The sequence below is a fragment of the Atractosteus spatula genome, chromosome 11 (genome assembly GCF_055471065.1).
Source record: "Atractosteus spatula isolate fAtrSpa1 chromosome 11, fAtrSpa1.hap1, whole genome shotgun sequence".
NCBI classification, from domain to species: Eukaryota; Metazoa; Chordata; class Actinopteri; order Semionotiformes; family Lepisosteidae; genus Atractosteus; species Atractosteus spatula.
In genome coordinates this window covers 7,689,859-7,717,248 of record NC_142716.1, presented here as the reverse complement: position 1 = coordinate 7,717,248, position 27,390 = coordinate 7,689,859, and the positions used below count along the sequence as shown (strand labels likewise).

At 42.2% G+C, this 27,390-nt stretch overlaps 1 protein-coding gene across 10 annotated transcripts in view; it reads left to right on the top strand.

The window, feature by feature from the left end:
* The window catches only part of pde4dip (phosphodiesterase 4D interacting protein), an 88,544-nt gene that overhangs the window by 37,492 nt on the left and 23,662 nt on the right, over positions 1-27,390 (top strand). For 7 of the 10 annotated variants that reach the window (XM_088926525.1, XM_088926523.1, XM_088926522.1 and 4 more), the window contains exons 1-20: positions 6,328-8,626; positions 11,393-11,530; positions 12,336-12,455; positions 12,630-12,722; positions 12,829-13,053; positions 13,510-13,668; positions 14,384-14,488; positions 14,770-14,907; positions 15,278-15,457; positions 16,384-16,578; positions 17,403-17,594; positions 17,882-17,969; positions 18,125-18,216; positions 18,711-18,806; positions 19,360-19,488; positions 19,665-19,771; positions 20,135-20,274; positions 25,949-26,064; positions 26,431-26,642; positions 26,999-27,362. In XM_088926525.1, coding sequence (XP_088782651.1) covers positions 7,439-8,626; positions 11,393-11,530; positions 12,336-12,455; positions 12,630-12,722; positions 12,829-13,053; positions 13,510-13,668; positions 14,384-14,488; positions 14,770-14,907; positions 15,278-15,457; positions 16,384-16,578; positions 17,403-17,594; positions 17,882-17,969; positions 18,125-18,216; positions 18,711-18,806; positions 19,360-19,488; positions 19,665-19,771; positions 20,135-20,274; positions 25,949-26,064; positions 26,431-26,642; positions 26,999-27,362 — 4,077 coding nt within the window. In that variant the 5' untranslated portion in view covers positions 6,328-7,438. Of the gene's footprint in view, positions 1-874; positions 929-6,327; positions 8,627-11,392; positions 11,531-12,335; positions 12,456-12,629; positions 12,723-12,828; positions 13,054-13,509; positions 13,669-14,383; positions 14,489-14,769; positions 14,908-15,277; positions 15,458-16,383; positions 16,579-17,402; positions 17,595-17,881; positions 17,970-18,124; positions 18,217-18,710; positions 18,807-19,359; positions 19,489-19,664; positions 19,772-20,134; positions 20,275-25,948; positions 26,065-26,430; positions 26,643-26,998; positions 27,363-27,390 lie in introns of those variants that run through there. The other 3 variants (XM_088926524.1, XM_088926526.1, XM_088926519.1) reach the window with 2 other exon arrangements.

The following is a 27,390-nucleotide window of genomic DNA, read 5'->3' as shown; positions in this document are numbered from 1 at the left end:
CCCTAGGGTGTCTGAAACGCTTACAAAGGTGTTTATTTGTCACATTTAAGGCGCCGCTACCTTTTCACAGCTGAGCGGTTATTTTCTGATTTGAAAATACGTTTATTTATGTCTTCTTTATCATGAAGTGCCTGATTCATACAAGTGTTAAATACTGCAAACAATATGGTACAACTGTAAATCTGTGTTGAGCAACAGCTTCTAGGTGTCTATGAACAACTGTTTTATTTTTTAAAAATAGAGTGATAGCATTTAAACAAACAAAATCTCAACACAGTGTCTCAAAAAGCCTAGGCTAATAAGAATAATAGCTGTATAAGTATTCCTGTCTTTAAGGTGCCTTTGGAAGCAGCCTATAATTACTCTGCACACAGAATACAGTTTCAATCATACAGTATGACATGTATTTGTGCTTTTCTGGATTTTTTTTAAAACCAGCTTTACAATGGATTTGTGGGCTACAAGTGACTTTCATCTTGTTAATAAAGCATTTTTTTCTGTAAAGCATTTTTCAGCATTTTCTGTCCAGCTTATCTCTTGTATGTCTGTGTAATATTGTGAAATTAAAGTGTGTGGAGTGAAATCAATGCTTTAGCTGGAGATTTGCAAAGAACCCGAACAGTGCTCGACAATTGTCTAAAAATCATCCAGAAGTGACATCTTTTATTTTGCATGTATTCAAGTCGCTGCTGTTTTTCTTATTCTTAAGAGTCAAAGTTTAGCAGAGATGTTTTCAAGAGTGTTGTTTAAGGTCATGAAGGCAAGCGGGGCTGTTAAGCTTGGAGCACACAGTTCACGCCAATGTTGAACGCGCTGCAAGCAGTCTCGCAGATTGTTTTCCCTCTGATGAATCTCTTCTTTCATCTGACTGCAGTTTTTCCAAGACGAGCTTGGCCGGGAGAGACTGCGGATTCAGCAGGAGATGCAGGTATGTGGGTCAGGGGAGACTGGTGGCCAGCACTTGCACACCACATCGCACCACAAATATGGTAGTGGAGACAGAGCGCCCCCTCCTGGAGCGCCCGAAAAAAACAGCAGGATTTATTGAGATAAATTACAGGACAGTACTTCGGAAACAAAAGGGCTTTGATTCACATTTCAGAGCTGGTTGGTCTCAGAAGCCTTGGTCACTGTTAAATATGCCCTTTATAGTCTCACTTTCACATTTTATATATTGACTTGTGTGTCTGAACATCAGTTTTTTTCTCTTTTAACACTATCAATTAAACCATTTTTAGCTTTTTTGTGCATTTTTAAATCGGAATTAAACATTTACATACCTTACTTTGAAAGCAAAGTCTAACATGAAATACATTTTGTACCCAGAGATAAAAAGGCCTGTAAAAACCAGAAACCTGTATATGCAAAACTACAGCAGATAGCAGACCTTCAAAATCATTGACCACGATTAAAGAATCACACCACCTAGCAGCTCCCAGATAACACTGTTCTACTGAAAGGTAAAAAGGGTTTTAGAATCTTAGTTAAAAACATCAACAAAGAGATTGCAGCTATAAATAGCATAAGCCGTTTTTCATTACAAGTTGGTTTGTACAGTACAATCACTATACATATATATATTATATGTATATATCATTTTTAAATGCAACATCCTGATTTAAATAATAGTTTGTCTAATACATCTAAGTAACAAAAGCCACTATTGGGAAAAAAACAGTGAAAGCATTGTGGAAGTAAATGAAAATAATAATGACATGTAAGTGATTTTAATAACACTGATGATGTGGATCATCAAAATGACTCATTTCCTCAGGAGCTGTGGAGAAATTAAAGACTCCCTCAAAACCATGGTGGAAATCTAAAGTAAAACAGCTGAAGCACTTCACAAAAGAGTGTCTATGGCATAAGACAAGACTGAATGTTAGAATCGGATGACCGACTTAAAAAATGTACTGGAATATAACAGGAACTGAAGATGGGCAATGGAGAAGCTCGGAATTTGGAAAACTAATCAAAATGTTTATTTTGAGTGGGAGAGTAATGGAACAGCCCGAAGGTGGGGAAGGAAGTGGAATCATTGTGTTCATTCGACAGTTGTTTTTACAGTTATATGGAGTTGAGAGTTACCAAAGTTACCAAATCTCAGGAAGTGGAACAGGTCCGCAGAATCTTGTCTTAGAACCAAAAACAAGCAAAGAGCCCACAGTGTGGTACACTGCACTGCTTCACTACACAGACAGCCAGAGCTTTTCTTTAGAAATCTTAAGATCTTCGCATTGCCTTCGCTATAGCATCAGCATTTACCTAAACTTGTCACTTGGACATAAACTGAAGGGGAGACCGTTATTATTAGATCTATTGGCTAATAGAGCTACTTACCGAAAAGATCTTTTTAAGTAAGAAAACTAGGAATTTGAATAATCATATCAGACCCTACCCCTAATGATTAAATGTATTCCAATAATTGAGGCACATCATGCACCCTTTTAGTATATTTGCCTTGAAATAAACTGTAGTTTTTTCTACTAGCAGTTCTGTTAGAATATAAAGTACTTCTCTGAAACACACCCAGTTTCCCTGACGCCCCTCAGGCTATTACATGTAAATCTGTTTCTAGAGAAATTCAAATGTCCTAATCAGGAAGCATAGTTCTCATAATTAGCCAGCTCTTTTACAGCAAATGTTCCAAATACCAAGTAAGCAACTACAACTGCAAAAGCAATAGAAGGTAGAGAGACAATGATTAAAGTATAATTTGAGCCATTTCTTGGAAAGGGAATATTTTTGACTTGTAAAACAAAAGTCCATCAATTTGTTATCACAAAACGGCACTTAAATAAAAACAAGACTCTTCGAAACTATTATATTTATTTCTTGTTTAGAATGCATTCACTGTTATCCATCAGTGTAGGTTTTTGCACTTGTTGTCTAAATCCTCTGATGTCTCAATCCAAGTCCTTAGTTTTAATGATATCTCTCCCAGCCCTTTTCCCTCTGTCACTGTCACTGATGATGATTAGTGTTTGCTTTCCTTATCGTTTTCTAATGATGTGTATAAATGCATTTTAAATGCTTTTTTTGTGAATGCATTTTATCTATAACCTAAAATGGGTCCAATTATACAAAGACTCCCTGTAGAAACAGATGACAAGCTAATGATATGCCAACACCCTCTCAGATATGCTTCCCAGCTGTAATTGAAAGTGTCTCTTTGCTGATTTAGACTGATATTGCCCAAAAGTGTCTGCACAAAAGGAGCAAATAATCTCACAAGGTCAGAGGGTGTGACATTAGACAGAGGAAATTCAACAATATTTATTGTGATGAAAACCTTGGAACTTAATTATATAGGAATTTAGTGATACCAGTTTGACTTTATAGGTGTTTTTAAAAAAAGACATTAATTCTTATTTGGGAACTGACGCATAAATTTGACCTAACTGGTTTAAACTTGAAAAGGGAGAAGGTAAGGTACTAAAAAAGATTAGTCAGTTTAATATCACATTCAGTTAGCCATTTTGTCTCCAGGCTTCTTACAGTGTTACATTGTGTCGTTGCTGTCACTTTTGAAGGAACACGATCAAGTGCCTTAATTGCACTGTAAGGTTTAGTAACTCCCACTGATTAGAATAAATAGATTTTTAATTGCAGTTCTCAATATTGTTGAAGGCTGTTGAAAGCTCATACATCTCTCTTGTGGCTGGTCCAGTTTAAGAGTAAACATGCAGAGATGTTATAATTTATTCTAAACTGTGTAAGAACAGTGACGTCCCAACAAGCTGTACTAATGTAAATAATCACTTTTTCATTATGAAAAATGGAACTTATTGTAATAAGAGATTAATATTTACATCCAGGTTTAACATTAACTGGTGAAAAAATGAAACCTGTTTTATTTATGAACAGACATACATTACCTATAGCGGGTGGTACATGTGTTTATATATGCACATCAGGGTCATTTTTCCGCAGTCAAATCCTTTGGGGGTAATTCTGTCATAATTATTTAATTTTTATTGTTTGTTAAAAAAATGGAAAGCTCTCTTTGTCTTCATCACATTTCTCAGTCATGGCATTTCAAGGATATTTGTCATTTACTTAGTCATTATATGTCATTTTTACCAGCGTTGGTGGGGGGGTAGTTATTTTAGTCTCCGTTGCACTGTAATTCAAATTACTGCACGGAACTTCATTCCAGGTTTTCCTCTCAAAAGTGATGTTGGACAAAGAGGAATGGCTTATGCAGAGATTCTGGCTGTTGTTATTCATTTACAGCCATCAGCCACCCCCCGCTGAGACACAAGTGTCCAGACTGTCCCTGCTGTGGGTCCCATGCGTCTGTGTGTGTGCCAAGTCAGCCCATTGTTTAGGAGTTTGCTCACAGCTCTGCACACAACATGTGGCTTTTCACAGCCAGGCTGTCACTTCTCTCACTGTTGGGAGGGAGGAAGCCTATGGATACAGCTGACTAGGCCCGGCAAGAGGAAAAGGCTGTTTAAATCGATTCCCTCCCTGTGTTCTTGCCCTGCTGGCTATCTGTGCACTCTAGGTGAATGATTTCCCCCGTCTTTCAAAACCACAAGACATATTTGAGCTATGGGAGGAAAAGCCCTAATAGCACTACAGATGCTCTTGGATGGTAGAAACAAAACAAAAATGGAATGGCTCACCTTTGTTACAAGAATGTAACCACTATAGACTTTTTTCAACAAAAGATGCATTCGTCTGTGACCACTGTTAAGTATTAATGCACCTCAAGGGTTCACGCAGACTGACAAAGATACTGGTCAGCAAAGCTGTGTTTCCTCTTTTGAGCAGTAGTTTACCAGAGCTGTGAAAGTATTTGTCCCCCTCCTTCCCAAGCAACAGAACAACAACTGAAAGCACATTTGCACGTGGTGGTGTTCAGGCAAAGTACGAATCTTTTCCAAGCAAAAACAAAATAGTGCAAAAGTCATACCGCACAAAATTGTCGGTCACAGTGGGCGGTGCTTTGCAGGTGAGATCCGCAGGGCATGCTGCATGTTTTGATTAGGAGTTCATCTTGTCCCTCTGGCTATAATTATTCTTACTGGCAAGCTCTGAAGGCATGCCCATATTACTGCTAGGGTATGATTCTTAAAGGACAATGCAGACTTTAAAGAATTTTAGAGAAAGAAAGGTACTTTAGAGAAAGGTAGTTTGGTGACACGTCCACTTTAAAAGCTGACTAAAACAACAGAAATGCATCAAAGTATGACACACATCTTTTCAAAGTCCTTCGAAGTTTTCCAGTGTTCCTATACAAGATGAAGTCATTTGAATACAATTGGTAGAGCTTTACACTCTTTCATTCTCTCAGTTAGATTTGAGTCATATTTGAAGTTTATATTTCAAGTCATCGTGTATGTGATTTGTAGGCTTGGTTTTATCAGCACCACACTCCCAGATGAAGAGTACGCTGACTGACATTGGAGACCTGCATTTCGTGTTCGTTTAGGGTCTGACCTGCTATTTTTAATAAATGTAAGAACGTTTTTTTTTACCAGCAAAGGGCTTTCTGCAAGAGACAAATAGGTGGAGTACAGTGATTCATAGTGACGTACAGTAATTCTCTCTTAAATAACATAGTTTTCCAGTTAATTATTTATTTACTTGCGCATAAAGTATATGGGTCTTTTTATGCCAATGGCAGCTTCCACCTGGGTGACGCGTGGCAGCTATTCTGTGCCTGAAGCCCCAACGCACAGCAGCTCAGGCTCGGTGAGAAATTGCCTTTAATTGAAGGAGGCTATATCGTACAAGCCCAGAGTGGAATTCAGACAGGACTCCTGGCTTAACACCCCCTGCTGATACACTGGATGTTTTTGAAACCCACATCCACTTGTATATAAAATGTCTCGGTACACTGGCGTAATTGTATTTTTTCTTAACTGAAAAGACGTTTATTCAACAGTATTTACTCGTGGGTAATTCTACTAAAATAAGTCATTAACGCTTTCCACGTTTTAAGCACACATTTCCGAAGGGCTGCATAAAGCATGTTTTGAGCGAACAGAGGTAGCCAGTTTAACGTGATCTTCACCTTTAAACCGGGGAATTCAGCATTTCACCTCTGCCGGCGTGAACGCTAGATCACTGCTCGCACAGGGCTCCATGCAAATTACTTGCACTCGGGCTGTACCAACGTTTCGCAGGAGGGGCAGTGTTGTAGAATGGGGAGCAGATTTCATTTTATACCCTTATTAACAAATCGAGTAAAAAAAAAAACAATTTGTGATATTACATTTTAGAGGGTCTCTTAAGTCTTTTTCAAACACGTTCATTCCAGTGGCTCTGGGGAATGATTGCTAGAACAGATACCCCTATTTTTTTAAAATGGTGAGTCCCGCCATAGCAGCGCTAGCTGGTTACAGTCTTGCCACATCATTGCGAGCTTTTCAATGGATCTATTTCGGGCAGCAGCTTCGTTATCCGAGCGAAGTACATGTAAATAATGAAGCGCAAATACAACGGGACGTCCGTAATTTGTAGATAAGGATCGGATTCCTCGAATCACTTTCACCTTCGTCCGGGGACCGTGGATTTCGGGAGTGTTACTGAAGTCGGATTACACGGCAGCGGCGGTGATGATACTGCGAGCCCTTTGATTAGGCTGAGCTTCATCAGGCAGATGCGCAGGCATCGCGTGTTCGGGAAATCCGTTTCTAAGATGTGACAAATAATGGTTTTGTTTTCCCGGAAAACGCTGTCTTAAACGCGCAATTGGATGTTCCTTTAATCCTTCACGCTTATTGCATCAGGATTTCCATTACAAAATTGAAATGGACTGGCAACGTAACAACAGAAGGGGATCTGTTTTGAATTTCACCTTTTAGTTATTTGTCTCTTCCAATATTAAGAGTAAAAACACGAAGCAGCTATCCTATGTAATCGTGTTATTTTAGTGCAAGCGACACGATTTTGAGCCTTTTCTGTCTTGGTACCCAGGGTAGCTTTAAAGTATTTTATGCGTATTTGCGTGGAGATGCTCTGCCGGGATGTTGGCCTCGAATCCAGCGGTACACTGAAGATATTGAGCCTTTGCAGGAAGAGGTCTTTGATTACTGATTGCGATTATAAGTATGAAAAGCAGCTGTTGAACTCATTTAATTTGAAATTTCGCTTCAAGTCGTAAATGGCCATTTATCTCTGTTTTCCATTGAACAATTAAAATTCGCAGCTTCACTGGGAGGAATCTTTTGCACATGAACGACAAAACACTGAATTGCTCAAATAACTTTGATAATCTTGAGTATTTTCAGGCTAAAAGTCCACTTAATTTATGTTGTCAGGAAAATAACTTTTAAAATTGTACTGTATATTACACTGTTTAATTGCACATTGCTGGCTCTGAAACCACACTTGGTTGCCTCCGGTGGCAAACTTTCACAAATCAGATTTGTGCTGCTCAAGAGACCTACTTTGGCTGAGACCTCCCTGCCGCTAGAGGGCGCCCATGCTGGATTCCAGGATGAAGGACGCTTGCCGGATCTGCGCCCGCGAGCTCTGCGGCAACCAGCGCCGCTGGATCTTCCACACGGCCTCCAAGCTCAACCTGCAGGTGCTGCTGTCCCACGTGCTGGGCCGGGAGCTGACCCGGGACGGCAAGCGCGAGTTCGCCTGCAGCAAGTGCGCCTTCATGCTGGACCGCGTGTACCGGTTCGACACGGTGATCGCGCGGATCGAGGCGCTGTCCATCGAGCGGCTGCAGCGGCTGCTGCAGGAGAAGGAGCGGCTTAGGCAGTGCATCGGGAGCCTGTACCGCAAGACCAACGGCGACGAGGCGGGCCCGGAGGGCAAGGCCGGAGACGGCACGGTGGACATCTCCGGCTTGCCTGACGTCCGGTACAGCGCTCTGCTCCAGGAGGACTTCGCCTATTCGGGCTATGAATCCTGGGCCGAGCACGAGGAGCAAATGGCAGACCCTCACCACCACTGCCATGCCTCCGAGATCTCCGTCCATCGCTCGAGGAGGTGCCGCGGTTGTGCGGCTCTGCGCGTCGCCGACTCGGACTACGAAGCCGTCTGCAAGGTGCCCAGGAAGCTGGCCCGGAGCATCTCCTGCGGGCCTTCCACGCGGTACTCGGCCAGCGTGATGAGCAGCGTGTGCGGAGAGGAGCCGGTGGCCGTCGCCACCGTGCCCGAGTCGGTGGGCGAAACGAGCGGGGAAGACGCGGATGTTTCGGAGAGAATGAGTCCCGGCTCGTCGGTGGAGTCCCTGGACACGGCTGTTGAGATGGGGCAGCCCGCCGCCAAGGACGAGGAAGCGGAGAGAGAGATGAGAGAGGACCAGAAGTTTGATTCCTGGCCGGAAGAGGCCCTGCAGCAGCAAAATATGGCCGCGCAGGCCAACAGGCTGGACTTGGCTCTCAGCCTGGTGAAAAACGTTGAGTACAGGCCCATCCAGAGCCCACGGGGAAGCAAGCTGCCAGTCCTGGTTAAATCTGTTCCCCCAGGACCTAACAGCAAAATGGCCTTTGCCGACTTGACACTCAGGACACCTTACGGCACTGGCTCCGAATTTCCCGCCAAATTTCAAGAGATGGTGCCTCCCAGAATTCAGCAGGACATGCACTTGGAGCTGTCCGAACTAGAGGAGCTCTGGCAGGATGTCTATGAGGAGTACATGCCCTTTAGCTTTCAGGTAGAAGTCCCAGTACTGCCATTCAGTGACATCTTCACATCCTTCACTCTGCTGTCAGTGTGCTTAAAAATAGTGCAGCTGGATAAAGAATTTTCACTGTGACTTTCCTTGGAGTATTATGTCTGATCAGGCAACGTGAAGTGGGGTTTGTGATTTTCCTAAGGTTTTATTAGCCCATGTCAAAGCATCTTGTTGGGCGACGCATTCCAGATGGTTTATGAATTCTAATGTAGGTGAGATAGCTGTAGAAGGGGAAGGAGTGATCTTTAAACAAGAAATGATACCAGGACATTAGTAAAACCCTCACAATCATTTAGGCATTAACCTCCCTTAGTATTATCTGTTGGCATTAGTATAAAATTGAATCTTATGACCACATTTATGTTTACAATTTGGTTACATAACATTATTTGAAGCTGTGCTTCTGGAAGGAGTTCTTTGATCTCTCTAAATGCAGTGTCTTGCACTCTGCTTCTGCACGGCTGAAGCTCAGACATGTAGCGAATGTCAATGCAGTACTTTTATGAATATGCATCATATTTCGTGAGTATTTGAATGGCCAGCAAATCGTTGTGTAATCAGTTCTGGGTAATCTTATGTACTTTCAGAGATTTTAGACCACAGTGCTCTTGATAATCTGCTCCTTGATTGCCTTCTCTGGACATGTGCCAGCCTCTTTTGATCATTCTGGTAACTTCAGCATTGGCATGACAACGGTTACCTCAGTGATGTGATGCAGCACAATAGTTACAGCCACATCCTCTCCTTCTAGAGCTAAGGACAGCCAGTTTCTTCACATGTGCTTTTCTGTTAACATTCCCCTGAATGTATTTTCACAAAAAAATCCCTGAGCATCTGTGATAGTGTTGGATTCACTATATAACTTTTGCTATCACCCAGATTTTACTCTTATAGTTAATATCTTATAAAAAAGACATCCAGCAGATGTTCAGTTATCTTGTCTTCTAGACTGTATTCTGTGGTCATTGTAATAGCAGTTAATGCAGTGCGAGTTATTCACACATGTGACCGTAATCAGATTAAAAACATTGAGGTAAAAAATGGATCAGTCAGACAATCTTCTACTGGGATTCACAGATTTAGAGGCAGAAAAATATCACATTTTTTACTGTACTACATACCATGGTACGTATGCTGTACCACAGTACTTTACAAAAACTGAAGAGAAAGCAAAGTTCACGAGCAAAGTACAATTTATTCAAAGCTGCTTACACATGGGCACATTCTAAATTTTAAAAAAATCACTTAGATTTACAGTAAAGTAGAGCGGTAAACCTTTCAGGTGTTTAATAAAATCGGTGTTTGAAGGGTTATATTTTGAATTTTTGTTGAAAGTCAGTTCGTTAAGTGAAAGATGACACAGGTGTGTCTCTCATCATAGAGGTGAAACCCATGGGACTGTAAAGTGAACTGAAAACTGAACCCAAAACTGGTTTATCCACCTCTGCAACAACAATTTTGTCGTGCTGATGCTGAAGTATTTATTTAAAAAAAAATGAACAAGCCCTCCTTAAAGCTGAGTGATTTATGAATTTGTGATCCTTAGTTCCTTACATGGAGTTCCATATGATTCTAAAATTTAATCTCATGGACATATGTTTCCTTTGAGCAAATTCAATTTTATCTCTGATATCCTTCCCTCAGTGGTTGGGATATCCCATGCCCTCTAAAGTATGGTAATACGATGAGAATGTAGCTTCAGTGTAAGAATAGTCCTATTTTCAGTCTCTGTTATGTCTTTTGTTTGATATGAAATTTTGCTAGTTCTTGTTAAATGCAATTTACTATTCGGTTTAGATGAAAACAGGGCATGGATTTTGCACTCTCGTATCATGGTAATTAAATTAAAATAGAGTTTGGTAATGAGAAGTTGCTTCAGTCTTAGTTTATGTTAGGACGATTCATGAAAAGACTGGTAGTGTTTGTTTTTCTGGCCTTCGACATTTTGTGCATAGATGAGTAGTACAACAAATGAGTCTGGAGAACAGAGATTATAAATAATATGAGGAAATGAAATACGCATTCCTACGTAGAATAAGCTTCCTGAGGAAGCTATACAGTGGACAAATGCACTTTCAGTTTTCACTGGCATTGCAGTGCTGAGTTAAACTGAGTAGTTGATCGTAATGTCTTTCAAAATCAATTTAATTTGTAGGGTTTATAACAGCATTGCATTTGGTAAAATATAGTATAGTATTGATGGACATTCATTCAGGCATATATTTTTGTTTTACCTGGAATCTTCTTTCACACAGTGTGTTAGAATAATTATCCATGTGGTGAGCGTGTTGGGGTTTGAGGCAGTTAATACAGTCTGATAGTCTATCACTTTCGAACAGACAGAACACAGTCTCTCCTTGGCTCCCATACTCTGTGAGATATTGACGATGATGCATCGAAGAAAGAGATAAGAGGACAGGAGTTGTTAGAATCTGTTTTCTATTAGCATTGCGTTTTACATTCTTTTAGTGTTGGTAGGTGTAACAATTGCCTGACATTATCGCTTGTATAGTTCTGGAATTTCCTATACTATCAATGTGACTTAGTAATTACAGAGCGTAGCCTAAATTTCAGTTTACATCCAATTTATATCCAGTGAAATCCAGTGGGACAAAACAGATTGCTTGACTGCGAAAATGAGTCACATCAATCTTTAACTCTTGCTTACCATTAAATCGTAACTTAATTCTTAGTCAAATGAATTTGAAGGCCCTTGTTAATTAGTGTCAGTTGTCTCTCTTTCAGAACCTGATTGAGGAGCAGCAGAGCCAGTTGAACCAGTACGAGTGTGCAGCCGGGCAGTGTGTCACAGAGCTGCAGAAAGCACAGCTTCAGGTGCAGTCCCTGCAGATCAAGATCCATGATACTGAAGCCACAAACAAGGTACACCGCATTTCATAATGTCCACAGTGGTCACCGCCAACTATGACATTGAAATAAAAAAACAAAAACAGTTTACAGCCAGGCCCTCCGAGAGCTCAGATGAGGCTGGGCCATTTCACATTGTGAGGCCCCCCTCATTGTTTGGGAAGTGGGGTTAAAAAATATTTTAATGTAAAGAATGGCATGATGGGAAGGTTAAGGCGGGCATTTTGAAACTCCTAAAGGAGGGTAGATTCAGCACTGAAAAGGGGCACGTTTTTTCACAGCTGTGGACTTTAGTCGAAAATCACAGTATACGGTAAAAGTTCCACATTCGACTCAAGTCAAGAAACTCATCCAAAGGGTTCATGTGGGGGACTATGCACCCTTGGCTGAGGTGAGGCCCCCCTGAGAGGTGAGACTCGGCTATATGGCACTGTTGGCCCTCCCTCTCGTAGGGCCTGTTTATAGCTACTGGCAAGATGGCAGCCATTTGTTTTTAATCATTTCTGTACCTTCAAGGGAAGAAAAAAAAGCTTGTAACTTCAACTATCAAAACCACAACTCAAACATGTCTTATAAATTCTGAATTTGATCAAATTAATTTTCTGTTGCTGTTATACTCAGTTATATAGAAACCGAAAACAAAGAACTTGTGCTCGACAGAGCAGTTTGTTTAAAGGTTTCCTACAAGCACGTTAACTTCATTTTTTATTCAGTACGGGGTGCTCTTGGATTACAAATAACAAAGGTATAATAGGGCCGAGTCTCCGTTGGTGGGCAGGGTCTTTTGTGCTGAGGGGCTTCGTTTTGTTTTCCCCCGCAGAAGCTGCAGGAGAAGTTGCGCGAGATGGAATCTGAGCTCCGGGCCATCAAGCAGGCAGCCCAGAAACAGGAACGCACCATCCAGGGGCTGAGTGAGACCGTGACTTCCAAGGACACTGAGGTGAATAGGATGCAGAAGGATTAGCTGCAAAAACGGATCGAAATGGAACAGCGCAGGGATTTAGCAGGAAAGATACGCCTAGTATATAGAAAGGTGTCATTTTATAGAAGGTGTGTCACATTTTAAGGGTGGATTTCTGGTTCCTTGACTCATTTAAATGCCTTTGTATTCCAGGCAGAGGAACTATATCGGGTCATTGAAGGGCAGAACGACACTCTCTGTAAACTTAGAGACATGGCCCATCGCAACCAGCTTCAGCAGTTGCAGGTGAGAATGCCTCGATGGGTACATCTCATGCAGGCTGTTTTTGTCAGAGACGTGGTCTCTGTCAGATCTCAGGCAGTGAAAAAAAACAACCGGTCCCCTTTCACAGGTGTCCCAGGAAGAGCTGGATCCTGCCCAGCTCCCACCACTTCAAGCCGAGCTCCTCAACCTGCAGAACTCTCTGTTCTCCACCCAGCTGGAGCTGCAGAGCTCCCAGCGAGCCCACAGGCACAGCGAGCGCCAGGCCTCTGACCTGGCCCGCGACCGCGACCGCCTGCACAGTGACCTGCAGGAGGCGCTACAGCACCGGGAGGCTACAGAACAACACAACCAGGTGGGACTCCTGCAAGAACTGCTGAGAGCAGACCGAGAGATAAGCTAGATAATCACTCCTTCCAGCCCTGCTTCAAGTACTTAGCATATTTATGTTACTTATCATACAAAATCAAAAGATATTCTTGTACTTAATACCAGGAATCACTTTGACAACGTGTCTCCTTGCAAAAACATAGAACAGACATTTCTGAACCTATTGGTTGTAATGGAATATTCTCTTTTTCTTGCCTACTTGACGCTTTTCTCTTCAGAGGATGTTTCTATTATTGTAGTTTAACATACTTGTCAAGTGCTCCAGGTATTATTGTGGTAAAAAAAACATTACCCGCAGTGCTGCGAGCATTATGGTAGTTTAAGCTTTGGTAAAATTAGGACTAAGGACATCATGGGGAGCGTGTTACTGGGAAACAGCGCACCTGTCCCCCTTGTGACCTGGTGTGTTGTACTCCTGCAGGAGCTACGCAGTGCTCTCCAACAAGCCCGGACAGAGCTGCAGGCGAGGGACAGGCTGCTGAAGGAGAAGGAGGCAGAGAAACAGATGGAGATTGAGGCGCGGGGGAAAACCATCCAACAGCTGCAAGTCTCTCTGCAGGAGAAGGAGCAGCTCATTCAGGTGAGGGCGCCTGCTGTGTCCCCCCCCCAATGGGAGGATCGGCATCTCACCAGGAGCTGTGCCATTAAGCTTGGCCCTGGATTTATTTTTAAAGTTGTTTTTATTAGCATTGCTGAATAGCAACTCCTGACTTAATCCCCTTTGCCTTTACGTTTTTAAATTGCACACTCAGAACCACCTAAGTGTTTCATGACAGATGAGCCCAACCAGGACAGAAAAGGTTGTGAAAAAGCAATTCTTATCCAATTTCCACAACCCAGTTGTCTCATAGAAATGAATGAACAGGACACTTTTTCTTTGTCATTGTGTAAAACAAATGAGGTTTTCACTAAAGACCCTGTAATAAAATGAAAATAAACAAATACCTTAAGGTGCTTTATTCTGAAATTAATTCTGCTATATGGTTTACCTGCATGTTGTTTTGTTGTGTTTTATACTGATTATGATACAGTTAGGTTTTTGAAACTTTGTTTTAAGTAAATTGTTTACCTAATTTTATTTAGTTAAAAATAGAGGAATGAGGACTCTACAATGAGTACAAAGGAAGTTGTGCTTCAGAGAGCTGGTCTATAGGAACATAGACGCCAGTGTTTTTTTTATGTCTCTGGCTCTCGCATGTAAAGGTTTATGAGGGTGAGGGACACACAAGGTTAGTGAGATTGAATGTTTTTCTTGTATCCTAAATTGGACTCTCTTGTCTGGGTGCTGTTCTCAGGAATACGTGGAGCACCTGGACTATCAGCAGGACTCAGGCGAGAGTCGAGACGCCCTGCTGGACAAACTGAGGGAGCGCATCAAGGACCGGGACAGGGCCTTGGAGGTTAGGCGACCGCTGACCAAAATGGAGATTGTAATTAGAGGAGGCAAAAAGAAAGGTCCCCACGTTTTCTCACAAATACTGAAACACTGTTACAGGAAAAGAATGCACAGGTAGTAAGGTTACGCCTGAAATACCGAAAGGAAGTTTGTTTTTTGTCTTTACTCATACAGAGTGAGTCTCTTTGCTGTACAGAAAGGTATCCGTGTGACTCTGACGGGGTGGTCACAGAGCTGTTCTGCCAGGCTTAACGGTGTTTCTCTCCATTTCTCTCGTGACCCCAGCGCGCCATCGATGAGAAGTTTCGCTGTCTGGAGGAGAAGGAGAGCGAGGTGCGGAGGCTCCAGCTGACCCTGAGGGAGAAGGAGAGGGACCTGGAGAGACTGCGCTGCATCTTGTCCAACAACGAAGAGACGATCACTGTAGGTGCCCGGCTGCCAGCCCAGGCAGACGGCTGACTGGTGCTGCTTCACCGTGCCAGCAGCGTGTGCCCAGTTTACTCTGTTTTCATACGCAAGCTGCATGAGTTATGTGTCTACATTTTACTTGTCTTTTACTTCAGTCTTTCTACAGCAATACGTGTTTTCACCTAGATGTTATAACTCACTTTGTTTTTAAACACCCTGGTGGTTCTAAAGTAATCCAACAAAATTCCTAAATACCTTTGCTGCAGCTTAGTGAAGAAACATTAGATGCTTAGCCTTTATAAGTCAAAAACTGGGCTATTTTAACAAGTTCATTTATGATAGATCACAGACATGTGCCTGAGGCAGAGGTGTGTCTCTCTGGCAGAGTCTGGATGGGATGCTGAGGGTGAAGGCCTTGGAGCTGGAACAGGTCTCTCTATCTGGCAAGAACCTGCAGTGGCTGAAACAGGAGGCAGAAGACAAACACAGCCAGAGCCTGAGGGAGAGGGATGCCATTATCAGCCAGCTGCAGACCTCCTTGCTCAGCCGCACCAAGGAAGCAGAGGTACAACCTGTAAATGCTGAATGGTATCCCTGAAGCAAACCTTGAAGTGTCCGGTTAAGATTCTGCAATAAGATCACTTTATTGGCCATATACAATTTGTTGTATTAGGAATTTGTCTTTTCGCAGACCCCATCTTGCTCTCCATGAGACACACAGACAGGGAGAGAAGCTGGGTGTCAGAGCGCAGGGTCACCCATTTATATGGCACCCCTGGAGCAGTTGGGGTTAAGGGCCTTGCTCAGGGGCCCAACTGAGTAGGATTCCTCTGCTGGCCGCGGGATACGAACTGGCAACCTTCCAGCCACGGGCGCAGACCCTGAGCCACAGAGCTACTGCACCGCCCCAGTTGTGTTGTTATCGGCCATGAAAGTTAATAAAGCCTCATTTACTGTGTTTCAGTGACCAAAATGTAAATTGGGGGGAAACATTAGCTTGCTTTTACAAGTCTTGTATCAGTTTGAATTGTAAATGTCTTGCCTTCCTCCTCACGTAGCACACGGGGGCTGTTTGCAGCTTTATGCAGCTTTAATAGATGGAGTTAGAGAGGCAGTTCATCCTGTCTGACAACTTCCATTTCTTTAGGTAAAAATTCAAGTTGTCGTACAATTGCTGTGTTACCATATGAACAAATCTCACCCCAGCTGTGGGGAATTGTTTGAGAGCACTGAGGCCTAAGCGCTCTCCTTTGGCAATTCTCTTAGCAGAATATATCTTGGTAACAAAAAGGACTCGAATAAAATGATCAAGATACGTGCTTTTATCTTTTCATCATTATGAAGTATTTGATGGCAGATTTAGCCCTTGTTGAAAAGCCAAGGTTCGAATAACAGCGTCACACTTCTGTGAAGTGGGTGCTTCTCTGCGAAGGGTTGTTTTCTGCTGTCTGATGATGGCCGGTGTCGCCCGTGTTGGGTGTTGTGCTGCAGGAGCTAACAGCAGCGCTGCTCGACAGAGTGTCAGTGGGAGGCAGCCAGCTGGCCGAGGAGCTCCGACTGCGGCTGCAGCTGAAGGAGCGCCTGCTCCAGGAGGCGCTTGCAGACCGCAGCCGGCAGGCCAGCGAGCACGACAGGGAGGTCCAGGAGCTGCTCAACACCGTCGGCACCAGGGATCAGCAGAACAGGGTAACCCTTCCCGCTGGCGGCACAATCACGTCACAACGCGGTCCTGCCAGCGTCAGGCGCAGAGCTGGTTTATAGTTACACAGCATCTACTGACCGAAACCTGATGCCTAAAAGGATTTCAAAAACGTAAGAAAGGTTACAAATGAGAGAAGGCCTCCTGGGCCATCTAGCCAGTTTACTAGTAAGTAATTAATCCAAGAATCTCATTCTTCCCTTCTTCAAATAAGCCAGTGTATCTGCCTCGATAACATGAATGGGCAGCTTGAGAAATATTCCCACAACCTCCTCGGTAAAGAAGTGGCTTCTGTTTTCAGTTGTAGATGCACTTCTGTCTGGTTTCCACTTTTTCCTTCTGGTTTCCGTTTCACTGTTCATTCTGATGAAGTCCGCTAGGTTGATTTTATGAGCACCTTTGAGAACTTTGAATACTGGTATCAGGTGCCCTTGTAATTATCTCTGTTCAAGACTAAGAGGGTTCTGTTCCTCCAGCCTGTCAGTGTAGAGATTCCTTTAAGCCCTGGAATTTATCTGGGTGCTCTTCTCCGGACTAATTCGAGAGTATTTTTTCTATAATGCAGTGGCCAAAATTGTACACAGTATTCTAAACGAGCATTTACTGGTGCCTTATGTCATTTTATAATTGATTGAAATTCTAAACTTTCCTTGAACGTTCTCCCTGGATTTAAACTGTACCATTTCAGCCACATCATTTTTGTTGACCTTTTTAATTGCTTCCTGACGCCGTCTAGCAGACGTAAACGGTGTGTCAGGAAGCACCTGCCCCTTCCTGGGCGCACTGCAGTGGACGTGCTCTCTCTCCCCAGGAGACGGTGGGGCAGCTGAGCCGAGTGATCAGCGAGCGGGCGGCGGAACTGCAGGAGCTGCGCAGACAGCTGTACGCCAGGGAGAGGGAGGTGAGCGAGCTGGCCCGGCAGAGCGAGCAGCACGGCGGGGGGCCCCGCAACGAGATCGGCCGCCTCAAGAGCCTGCTGCAGGAGAAGGACGCTTTCATTGAGGTAAGAGGCCAGTGCAGGCCAGAGCCTGGAGCCAGAGTGATGTAGCTTCCTGTAGAGACCAGAGGCTCCCAGTGGAGACTGAAAACACTGTGCGGCCCACAAGAGGCAGTTCCTGCCCATATAATTACAGGGCAGCCCTCTTGCTAGTTTTCATATAGTTACCCCATGTGTGCACAAACTCCTGGTAATAATACAGTGTGCCTGGATTCTATGTTGCAGTTCAGAGTGTTATGGCTCCAGTGATAGGTGACTAATTTCACTTCAGCACTCTCCTGTCCTTAACATAGGAGCTAATGCAGTGTGGTCCACACGGCCAGGACGAGCCCATGATTACATCCAAGCCTGGAGAAACACTAGCTCCCTGCGGAGAAGAGGGTAAGTCACTTTCCTGATTGAAAAGTTTTCTCACTTTTCCCTATGTCATCCCTCCTTTCCTGCCCAGCGAGAGAGGCTTGGGGTGACAGCAGGGTGAAAGAGAGCAGCCTGTTGCTGCCCTGTACAGTGACGTGCCTTGTCTCCGGTGTTGGCAGGGCGGGGTGAAGATGCCAGTGGGCTCCACATGGACATGCAGGCCATGCAGGATGACCTCCAGCTGGTCCTGAGGAAGGAGCAGGAGGCCCAGGTATGAGACTCTGCGTTGACCCCGCCGATCTCCAGGCAAAAGAAATGCTGATCTCCAGGCAAAAGAAATAAAAAAACAAATTCTCTTGTCTCTTTAAACACTTAAATCTCATTAGGTTCTAAATTAGTCAGGGACTTGCATCTCTTTTGCTTTGTATAAATACAGGGCCTATATTATTTTGCTAAGTACTGCAAACTTACAAAGTTCTCCTTTATTTTAGTAGGTCAGTTTCCTTTTGGATTACAATTAGGCCAAGAACTTTGAATAAAGAAAGGTAAAAAACAAATATATACACTCTCACTGATTTTTAGAACTCCATCATCTTTAAGAAGGTTTAGTTTCCTTAATCTTTAACCTCTGTTTCACACAGTACTGTGTTGATGACGGTAATAGACCGTGTAGGGCCACGTTCTAGAGGTCCTCATTCTGGTGCAGCATGAGCTTTCTAAGATGCCTGCAATTTCTGTCTGCAACAAAAACTGTCTTCATTGCAGTCTGTCCTGACCAAGCAGAGGGAAGAAATTCAGATTCAAGCGGCTAATATTGAATCCCTTACCAGGAGCTTGCAGATCAAGGACGGGCTCATCAAGGTTCGTCTAAGCCACTGTCCAGTGAATGAATTTGAAAGTTTATAGTTCAGTATGGGTATACCAGTAACTACTTATGCATTTAAAACCAAGAACAGGAGGCACTTATTAACCCAAAGGGTTGTGGGAGTATGGAACAAGCTACACAGCCATGTTGTTGAAGCTGATGAAGTGGCTTCTTTCAAGAAATGACAGGAGGAGATCCTTGGATCAGTTGGCTTCTAATTACCAAAGGCTAGGTGGGGCAAAGGGCCTCCTCTCATTTATAATAGTTCTTATGTTCTAGAAAAGATGCCTGCATTTGACAACTTATTTGAAATCTTCATTTAGGTTTTGCAGTCTGTAGTCATAAACACACAACAGAACAGGTCTGTGATGTATAAAAGAGGTTTTGGTTAGATTTCTGTGAAACCAGTTTTGTCTGTGTTCTCAGTGGTGTTATTTGTAGCGCTGTGTTATGACTTTGCCAGTGAAACCTGGTGGCCTGCTGTGTTTGTGGCAGACCCAGTCTGTTCAACCAAAGCCTGAGCTGGATGTCTGTGTTGTCTGTGGGCAGGACCTGCATAGTCGGCTGGTGGAGCCCTCAGGCCTGCCTGTGGCAGAACAACGCACCCAGGAGCTACAGGAAGTAAGACAGCCCATTAATCTGTTGGAAGCAGAGGACAAAGTTAGCATTGACCACCAGGTACTCGACATATTGGCATCAAGGCTAACCCGGGCTTATTTTACTAAAATTATTTATTTCGGAGAAAATGTAAAATCCAAATAAGCAATAGCAGGTCTTCCTCACACCATTCCCTGTACATAAACAAGCCTGACTTTGTTTGCTGAGCATAGTTAATGCTCAAATTGTCTCTACAGCATGTTCTGGGTCAGCTTGTTTTGGAGTACAAGAAACTGAATGAAGCTCTGAAAGCAGAGAAGGAGCTGTACCACAGTCTGGCCCAGCTGCACACCCATGGTGACAGGTAAGCTATCTTTAATATTAAGACACATTTTACTTCACATAGCTAGAGCAACTAAATTTAGAAAGCAGTACTGCAGTTGTCTGTCTTAAATTGTTGGATTATGTGGAGCCAAAGTTCAGAGGCTTTGTCACAATATTTTTTTATCATGCATTTGATTTTAGGATTTTTGTTCTGTTGTGTCAAGTAGCATCTGCTTTTCTTTCATTATTAATATGTAGGTCATAAATTAGGAGTGTGTCCATGCTATGTTGTCCAGCTGGAGAAAGAGGTTAGTAAGTGAACTGATGTCACTTTAGGAAGAGAGATTTCATGACTAGAATCTGCAGATTATTTTGAGGTGTGTCACTGTTCTGCCCCTTTTAGCTCTGAGAAGAGTCAAGCCCTCCAGGGGGAGCTGGACACAATTCAGGCACTCCGTGGGCAGCTGGAGGAGGCCCTGGCAAGAACCCGAGATGGAGCTTTGAGGCTGGAAAGGGCAGCTATGACTCAGCCTGATTTTGGAGGTGGGGAACAGGAGAGTTTGATGCTTCTGCAAGAACATGGCGCCCAGGCTGCAGAGGGGCCAGGTGTTCACTCTGCATAGTGGGGCAACCGTGAACAATGTAATATAGGGCAGAAAAACATCCATACTAACAGTAAGCACCTGCTCTGGCCTCTTGGGGTGTTTGGTGGTTCGACTAACCGACATGACAATGTGCAATTTCTGTTTTTATTTGTTTACATTTTTGTGCAAATTGCCTGCAAAAGGAATTCAGTGCAATTACTATTTATACTTTGTTTTTGTTTTGTGCTCCGTATTTGTTATTTTCACAAAACGCCTCAACACGTATGGCATGTATTTTGACACTAATACAGTCATTCACCTTTTGGTTATTCCCATTCATCCTTATACGTGCGGGCTAAAGATATTTTAATTTATAGAGATATCCTCTCATATCATAATTTAGATGAATAAAAATGTAAATGTTTCGTTAAACTTCTTCATGTGCACTGTTCACAATGATATAGAGGACACAGCAAGAATCCTTTTACGTTGCAAGGTTAAGCTTGCACGCAATATCTTTAGGTAAAGATATAAATTAAGTAAAATTACCATAAAATGTTTTTTACCTACGGTTTTTACATTTTTTAAAACATTGATTTCTGAATTTCATTTAAAGAGCATATCTTAAAATCTCTCTAAATCAGAGTCACATATTTTTAAACTGTTAGGATCCAAGTTTAATCAAAAGCTTGTTATGTTTTGTAGCATTTTAGTTTTGCCTGCTTCCTCTGCATACAAAACAAGCCAGTTGAGACTGTCAGTTGAGAGCTACATAATGTGGCTGATGACCCTGAAGCATATGGTTGTTTGTAATTCACATAATTTGCCAAGTTTAGTCATGTCATGTCCTGCTACAGGTCTCAGCAGCAGCAACAGCTGTACAACTCAAAAAGGTTTTCTACCAGAAAATGATACATGGTCTAGATATGTTTGTCTTAGTGCATACTGTTAAAAAGACAGAAACTCACAGCCTTCAACAAAGAGCTAGTGGAGTGAACCGATTGATCTCACAGTCCAATTCCACCATTCATAAGACTAGTCCAGCCAAGAAAGCCATGTGTTAATTTTTTTTGTAAATGTAGTTTTGACACTGAAATATCCATGCAAACCTTTGTGTAAGCAAAATCGCAAGAAATAAATCTGTGCTACCACTTCTGACTACAGCTGTTTTTGGTATCGGTGTTGTATGTGCATGGAATTAGACAACAAAAGGACCAATGTCTAAATGTGATATATGTATACCGTCAATGACCCATGCATCCCTAGCATGTAGTAAATGCTCTTTTTATGTCAATACTCGTCTCAGATTCTGTATAGTTGCTAAAGAGAAAGGCGTTGCTTCTCCAATTTGGCTGTTGTCGGCTCATTTCATTAGCAAAACACATGCTGTTTCTGCATGCACTCTATGGCGAAACATTGCAACAATAAGAAATCATCTTCCAAAGTTATAACTTATTTCATAGCTCAAGCATCAGAATCCATTCGCCTGGTAGATATCATGTCTCCTCTTCAGACAGAAGCTCATGTAACATTAAGTCTATTTTTCAACCATCTGGTCATTTTCATTGTCCACATGGCCTGCATGCTACCCTGAGGATAGCATAATGAGTTAGTCCAGGGAAGAGGTTACAAAAGGGGAATTTTTAAATTATTAAATGTATCAGTACCATGTAAATAGTCCTAGTTTAAACTGAAAGGTTAAGAACATTTTGTAATTGGTTCCAGTAATTTCATATGAGTTCATAAGCACATATTCTCTTTAGCCTTTTTCTAAATGCTGACTTAGAAATGTATTTAATTCTTAATAGAAGTTAAAAGTACAGAAATAATTAAATGAAAAAATAAATGAATAATTCTGAAATACAAAATTGTTGCTAATGCATATACAGTATCTTATCCTATGTTAATTTTCCATAATGACCTTTTATTTCAAAACTATATTCACTATGAATAAGTTACATTTCTAAGAGGACAGCATTTTTTTCCTTTGTAGTCTAATCTCTCCTGATGTTTTCCTTCTATTTTGATCCCTCTGTGAGAGTATTTAAAAACTTGTCACGTTATCTTTGCATGCTACACTATCACATAAATAACATTTATGGGAATTTGGCATTGTTCTGTGCATGAATTTCCAACTTTGCATGGCTTTTTTGCTCCATTCTTTCTTTGAGTACTTTTATGTAACCACTGTTTTTCTTGTAGCTGTTTTTACGTTATGTCCAATTTAAAGGAAGATGCATCCGGGGGGAGGAAGATGAGATTTATATCCCATGAGAGTTAATAGTTTACATTAAAGAAATCTTTCAATTACGGTTAGCATTAAATCAAACCAAAAGCATCCTGTAGCTCTTGTCTGGGATTTCTGGCCAAGTTCTGGTGGTTTCATAAAACAACCCAAGACCCCATTTTTTAAAATACATTCTCTTTGAATTCTAACTTTCTATAAATTCCTGCAGTCTGTTTAGAATTGACATATTAATAAAAAAATAAAGTGTCTGGGAAACGTAAAAAGCCTTCATTGAATCTTCACACCAATGCCTTATTGCTGGATCAGTGTAAGTACTATAAGGGCTGCGGTTCTGGCACATCAGATAATGTTTCATCATCGGCTGAAGGTCTTTAAATGGAAAGGTATGTAACCCCTGTTGTTTTCTGTATGCTGCATCTGTCCTCCAAGATAAATCCCATGAAGGGTCACTTGATATATCACCTCAGTCTTTATCCGTCTCGTTACGCAATATCTTACTGGGGAAAAAAAAATGATGTGAAATGCTGTTTTCACTACACTTTTTGGAGGGGTCATTTCGTCTGTGTACATCAAGGCAAAAATCATATAAGAGCTGTTGCATACCAGCATATTTGTATGTTAAGTGCTGTGTGTCAGTGTTCCGGCAGTGCTTACAAATTGAATTAAATGCCCTTTAACTTAAAACTAAAAGTTTATGTCACGCAGAGAGATTGTCAAAGTTTTTTCCTCCTGATTGGCTGAAAGTAATGACAAAGAGATATTATTGGTGCAGGAAACAGGAAGCTAATGTTATAGAAAAAAAATTCACTTCAATTTAGTGTTCAAATTGCAATCACGTTTATTTGTGTTCAGTGAACACGTGTTGTCTGTGATACTAGACGTTTATTATAATGTCTTAGTTACCTAAACGAACCATGCATGTGTTTATTTTGTAATATCAGTTTGGCACACATAAAATAACACACCACTAATACGGTTTGGCACTGCAGCACTATTTTTGAAAACATTGTTAAGCCACGGCTGTGTGCAGTAATATATTTTTTATTAAGTATATCAGATATGCCTTGTTAAAATATGTCAATAAATAAGCTGCATTTGAATTTGTCGAACACTTTACTGGGTTTACTATTATCATTGCTGGTAGTTTCTCCTGTTACCCATGAAATCGGCTGCTGGAATACTGAAGAGCTTATCAAATGGAGTTAGGCATAGCTGAAACCACAAAAGATATTGCTAGACCCGAGTGTGTTTAAACACGTGATGAAGATAGCACTGCATGTATGCCAATTGGTTAAAATAAGGAAAAAATATTTACATTCTTTACACTTAAGTATGTAGTGGGCTTCTGACTAAGAGAAAGACAATGTCCCCAGTCTTTCATATTAATTATATCAATGAATGGAAGCAGTTAAATGTTTAGCATACTGTACACCATCCCCCAGTAACAGTAAATGACTGGGTCATTTGAAGTGCTGACCCAGTAACCCAGCCCAACTATTGCCAGTGCTTGCTCCTGTCCTGTTGGGATGAGAGGCAGCATTATGGATGTATAGGACAGAGTGTGGGGCAAAATAATCTTGTTCCAGTTTGATGTCCCTAAAACCAATGAGAGATGGACCTTTATTTTTCAGATTTGCCTCTAATTTTGCCGAATACCCGTTGGTGGAGCAAGGGGGTGGCTTTTAAGTGGTCCGCTCACACCTGCTAGTGTGTCTGTCTCTAAAAAAGCTGATGTACCCAGCACTGGCCTTGCGGCCATTTTGGATTTCATGACTGGATTTTTTCTCACGCTCCCAATTGGGATAGCGGAGCTGTGCACAGAAAAGCACTGCATATCTGACAGCTTCTCTTTTCTTATCTTAGAGTTGTCCGCAGTCTCCCTCGCTATTTCTTGTTACTCACCAGTTCCTGGTCAGGAAGATGTACAGAAAACTTGCTCTGAAAAACAAGAATCTGACATTCCTCAATAAAGCACCCCAGTGTTCTGTCGGCATATTTTTCTTTGTGACGGAGTCTAGGCTTGGGACTGATTACGGAGGACTAAATGCACAATGTTCAGCAGCATGGAAAGAGAAAACAGCTTTTAGGGGGGATTCTGATTTAGATGCAGTCAGCCATAATCCCTTCATTATCGTAGACCAAGTAACACTTTGTTTCACAAGACAAAAAGCATTTCCGCCTTTAGTTCATGTTACCCATGTGCTGTGTCATGAGACCCTTAATAATGGAAAGCCTATGGGGGTAATTCCCTTTTTAAAACACAACTATGAAATAAGATAGTTAGCAGATAACATACACTTTAAATCTATCAGACCGGTCATGTGTTTTACTTTGTTTTTAACTTTAAAACTGACAATTCGTTCACAATTAAAATTCATCCAAGCTATTTTGCTGGCATATTTGCCAATTTCAGCCTGCATTTACATTTACATGAAGGAATGCCCATGAAGGCTTTAAAATAATTCATGCAATCTATGTTTTACTACTTTTTTAAGGGTTCTGCTTAATTTAGCCCTGAAGAAGAAATATATCTACAAATTAATTCGAAGGTAGCTTTCACATGCTTTCTAGGAGAAGTGTTTGGGAATACTTGCAGTGAGTGTTTTCCTAGATTAGGGAGTTAAGCGTTTATAGAACATCATATTTTAATTTTGTGTTTTCAAAACACTGCATATTAAAAGTTATTTTTTTCTGTATTGGTGTGTACATGTGTAGGAGAAATTGTGTTTGCTTTCCATAGAAACAGAATAGAATGTTTCCATGTAAAACTGCTCTTCAGCTCTGCAGCGGTGATATATGAGGAAACAGCATTTTTCTGTTTTGGACTTTGTCTTATTCTAAAAGTTTTTTAAAACTGCAGATTGAGCTCTATGATCTAGACATCACAGGTTTGAGGCTGGGTGATGTCTGATGCTCTGACTGGGATTCCCCAATTAGAGACCACACAGTTGGTTCAGCACTTTCAGGGATTAGGGTTGGGCTGAGTTTGGCCAGGACCCTCTTGGTACCCAACAGAATAGTGATTCATGTGATTTCTTTGGTGCCTTCAGGGGTTAGGCCAGTGGGTGAACTGACTAGAAATTAACCCCATGTACATCTTCGTAGAACTTGTAGCATTTTAAATGATGAATAATAGATGAGCAGATCAGAGGAACCTGTTTGATCTTGATCATTTTCCCAGTGTGAGCCAGGATGTAAATATACAGTTGACAATTCCACATTGAATGGGTGTGTAATAAAAAAATAACCTAAATTCTTTACAAATACAATACATAATGTTTATGTGCACTCTTTATTCATTTTAATGTGAAATGGTATTACTTTGAGAGAGAGAGAGAATATTTCTAGTGTATTTTGTGTTTATGTTTCTGTGTTGTGTCTTCAGAGGTCAGCGCAGAGGAGGAAGAGGATGATGATGAGGATGGCAGTAGTGAATTTACAGACGGCATTGAGGAGGACGAGAACTCGAAACTGACAGCTCTGACTATGGCCACCAAAGAGGTACGCAAATCCAAAGCAAAGCCACCAGAGCTCGGAGCAAAAAAAAAAGTAGGTCAGATCATAGATCACAATCTAACACACAGTCCCATGGCCTTGAAAATCTTGTATGAGTTATTCTTAGACCCTTGCATTCTGGATTTTGAATTCTCTGCATACTGTCAGTGTAAAAGATTGTTCCCTTTGGCTTCATGAATTCCTTGATTAGGACTGTCTATACTGTAGAGTTTTTAGTTTGGGTTTCTGCTGCTGTCATTGCTGAAGCCTATTTCATCTCATGCTTCCTGCTGTTACAGTAAGTTGCTTTCTAATATATTTCTTATCTGTATATTGCTGTCTGTGCTGAGAATGTTCGTTTCTTCTGAATAGAGTGTTGGAAATACCAGTGAGCAGAGATGCCTGGGTGGAAGACCCTTGAACAAGACGGAATCCCAGGATGCACTGTTGGCCGAACAGGGCCTAGCCGAGCTGAGGTGTGAGGTGCAGCAGCTGATGGAGCAGAAGGGCGTAGCCGAGAGGGAGCTGAGAGAGCTGAAGACGCAGCTGGAGAGCACTGGCTACGCCTCGCTGTCGCAGATGAGGTAAACCTTCAACCAGAACATGCTGGTTACAGCTGTTTTCCAGGAGGAAAAAGGCAGTACGTGTTAATTTTAGTGTAAACCTGCCAAAAGTCCTGGGAATATAATTATATTTTCCCTTTCAGCAGGGAGGTCAAAGAGTTATTGTGTTCCTGAATACTGTCATAACATGTGACGTGTGCCAGTGTCAATAACATCTTTAAGAATGCTTGGTTAATTGGTAAGGTTTAGTGACCTAACAAGACTTTCTTATACCTAACAGTAACATGGGCTCACAGAAGAAATCTAGCCTGAATTACAAGGAGTTTTGTCCCATTTCTCTTTGAATCTCTCCGAATTCCGTTCCCTCCCTGTCGCAGGAACGCACTGCTGAGTCTGCGACTGGAGAACGATAAGCTGAAGGGCCAGAGGGGACAGGAGACGTGGGGAAGGTGGGAGAGCGGTGAAGCAGGCTGGCTGACTGAGGGGGTGGGACGGAAGAAGGAGGCTGGAGTGAAGCTGAGGAGGGAGGAGCGGCAGATCCCCGAGGAAGAGACCGCATGTGGCCCTGAGCCGCCTGGGCCCGTGGCCGGAGAGGGAGAGCTGGGACTGGCGCAGGGGAAGAGATGTGCACCGGCTATGCATTACAGGGAGGGCCAAGGAAAGAGAAGATGCACCCGGCCTCAGTCTTTGGACCTGGGGGCCCTGCTGTCCCAGGACACTGACTCTGCCTCTTCCTCACAGGTGATCACTTCACTTCCCACTCAGACCA